At 37.1% G+C, this 2,355-nt stretch overlaps 1 protein-coding gene across 1 annotated transcript in view; it reads right to left on the bottom strand.

The window, feature by feature from the left end:
* The window catches only part of LOC111433421 (exocyst complex component SEC5A-like), a 33,554-nt gene that overhangs the window by 27,267 nt on the left and 3,932 nt on the right, over positions 1 to 2,355 (bottom strand). Inside the window, exon 3 of the mRNA XM_023070474.1 lies at positions 2,080 to 2,174. Within this exon, the coding sequence (XP_022926242.1) occupies positions 2,080 to 2,174 (95 nt within the window). The remainder of the gene's footprint in view (positions 1 to 2,079; positions 2,175 to 2,355) is intronic.

Consider the following 2,355-nt stretch of genomic DNA (forward strand, 5'->3'; position numbering starts at 1 on the left):
TTTTTTTTTTTTTTTTTTTTTTTTCTTTTCCAAATGGAATGTCCAATGCAAATGTGGTGTTCTTTTAGCTATAGTGACTGAACTTAGATGGTTGTTAGTGGTGTGAATATTGTCGAGATCAGGTGACTTCTTATGCCTAGCGATGGGGCAGAGAGATTTGGCAACCCAAGGTACAGGATGGAGGACTGTGTTGAGGGGACAGGACTGGATGCATAATCGTTGTTGGAGGCTTGGCAAGAGCCAAAGGTGGAGAATTCTGTTCGGGGACAAGCAAGGTTTTTTGGTTTTTAATGGTGATGGCACGATGTCACAATTTGTGGATCATAGGGTGGGTGCATTTCAAAAGTGGAGGAGGTGATGCCATGGGACTTTTCCTGAGAGAGTGGGGGTAGGGATTCATAACACTTCCTGTAATTACAATTGGTTTTCCATTGACCACACTCTTTTGAACTTCCGTGCTCGTACCTTAGCCCAAATTCCAATAATCAACTACGGGATACCCACCAACAAAAACAGGTTTAAGAAACCACAAAATCAAAAAAAGGCCCTGTTGACGAACGGATAGCAATACTTGCAGGCATGAGGTGACCGAACAGTGGCAAATGTGGTCGACAATAAGCCCTGTTCGGGACCCCTACTAAAAAAACCCCTATTTGGAATCCCTACCATAGCAAATATGGCCTGAAAAGGAATCACCCCAAGAGAAAGTAAGATTCGGATAACCTTGTTGATTGAATATCTCATGACAAGATCACTTGTTTGAGATTCGAATCACTCCACAAGCAAGATCAATCATGTCAAACTTGAATGATTCTAAACATGCAACCTAAACTACATAGAATTGCAAAAATAAAAACTTAACCCTTGGCTAAAGAAAAGCACAAATGCTCTTTTCATTACATTTTCCAAGTCTCCTTAGAAAGATAACATACATGACTTTGTATAGCCTCAAAATGAAACCCCTTAGCCTTAAGAGCGGTAACTTTCATATTTTATGATGTAACTGTAATTTTAATTTAAATTGAAGTCTTAAAATACATTAAAGAAACACCATAACTTTAGATTATGGTCCACCCAAAATTTGTAATCATTCAAGAATAAATGAAGCTTGATTCTTCTTTAATGTGGCATGAATTGCAACATCTTGTGATAATTTAAACAACATTTTCTTCACATCTTCCTTGAAGTTTATCTTGCATGATTGATGTCTTGTTCATATCATGGTCGATGCTTACTAGTTGGTGATTGAATATGCTTTATTCTATTAAAAAAATGTGAGTCACACTGGGGCTGCCGAAAAATTACACAAACACGGAAATTTGCTACAAACAAACTGTTGTGCTTGGGAGACTATCGAGTGTCATGGCTCGCAGCTAGAAAAGGCTGCATTGTTGATTTCACCATAGAAAAAAATGGCTTTATTTGCATGGGTCTCTATTGGCCAAAAGTTGGTTGTTGGGCAGTGGTCAGGGTAGATCGTTAGGCATCTAGGGGAGAGCACAAACATGAAATGGCTGGGGCTGCAACTGAGAAAACAACAAGGGGAGAAAGCCATTCTCTAATTTCAATTAGACGCCTGATGGATCTCCGACCAAGAGAGAGTGGAATGTGTCGTGGTGTCAAGAAAAGCAACCAAAAAAGCTGCTACGACTCAGCAGAAGCTATGTTTGCATGGGTCTTTATTGGCTGAAAGTTGGTTATTGGTCAATGGTTGGGGTTGTTGCTTGGTCGGGACTCATGTTATTACCTCTCTGTAGGAACTTCTGTAAGTATACTATTACAGCTAATAGTGACTATCATCAACTCAAATGAATATTTTGCAAGTAGTTTGAGTAGTTGGGAGGATGTGAACCTTGAATAGAAATGTTAAGTCAATGGGGCATTATCAATTGAGCTATCACTAAGGATTACAAAAAAAAAATGAAAACCATTTCATTGATTGAAGTAGTTGCCAATAATGATCAGAGAAGGAATGCAATATTTTTCCTCAATAAAATATGTCCTTATTCGAGAAAATAAAAAACCAAAAAAACAAGTTCAACAGGCACCTGTACACCAAAACCAATAAAGAAGATATACCTCGTAGGGTACCATCAATGTAATCTTTCTCAGACCTAGAAGGAGAATTCTCGGATTCCTCTGTGATCAATCTTAATGATTTACTGTCTATTACTCTGTAAACCAACACAAACCCAAATTAGCAGGAATGACGTTTATATAAGCATTCTATAATTTTTTCTTTTATTAACAAGAAACAAAAAATTTCATTTTTTTTATAATGAAGAACCAAACTTTCATTGAGAAAAAAAATTAATGAATACAAGGGCATTCAAAAAAAAAAAAAAAAAAAAAAAA

Source organism: Cucurbita moschata, unplaced genomic scaffold (assembly GCF_002738365.1).
Source record: "Cucurbita moschata cultivar Rifu unplaced genomic scaffold, Cmos_1.0 Cmo_Scf00042, whole genome shotgun sequence".
Lineage (NCBI taxonomy): Eukaryota > Viridiplantae > Streptophyta > Magnoliopsida > Cucurbitales > Cucurbitaceae > Cucurbita > Cucurbita moschata.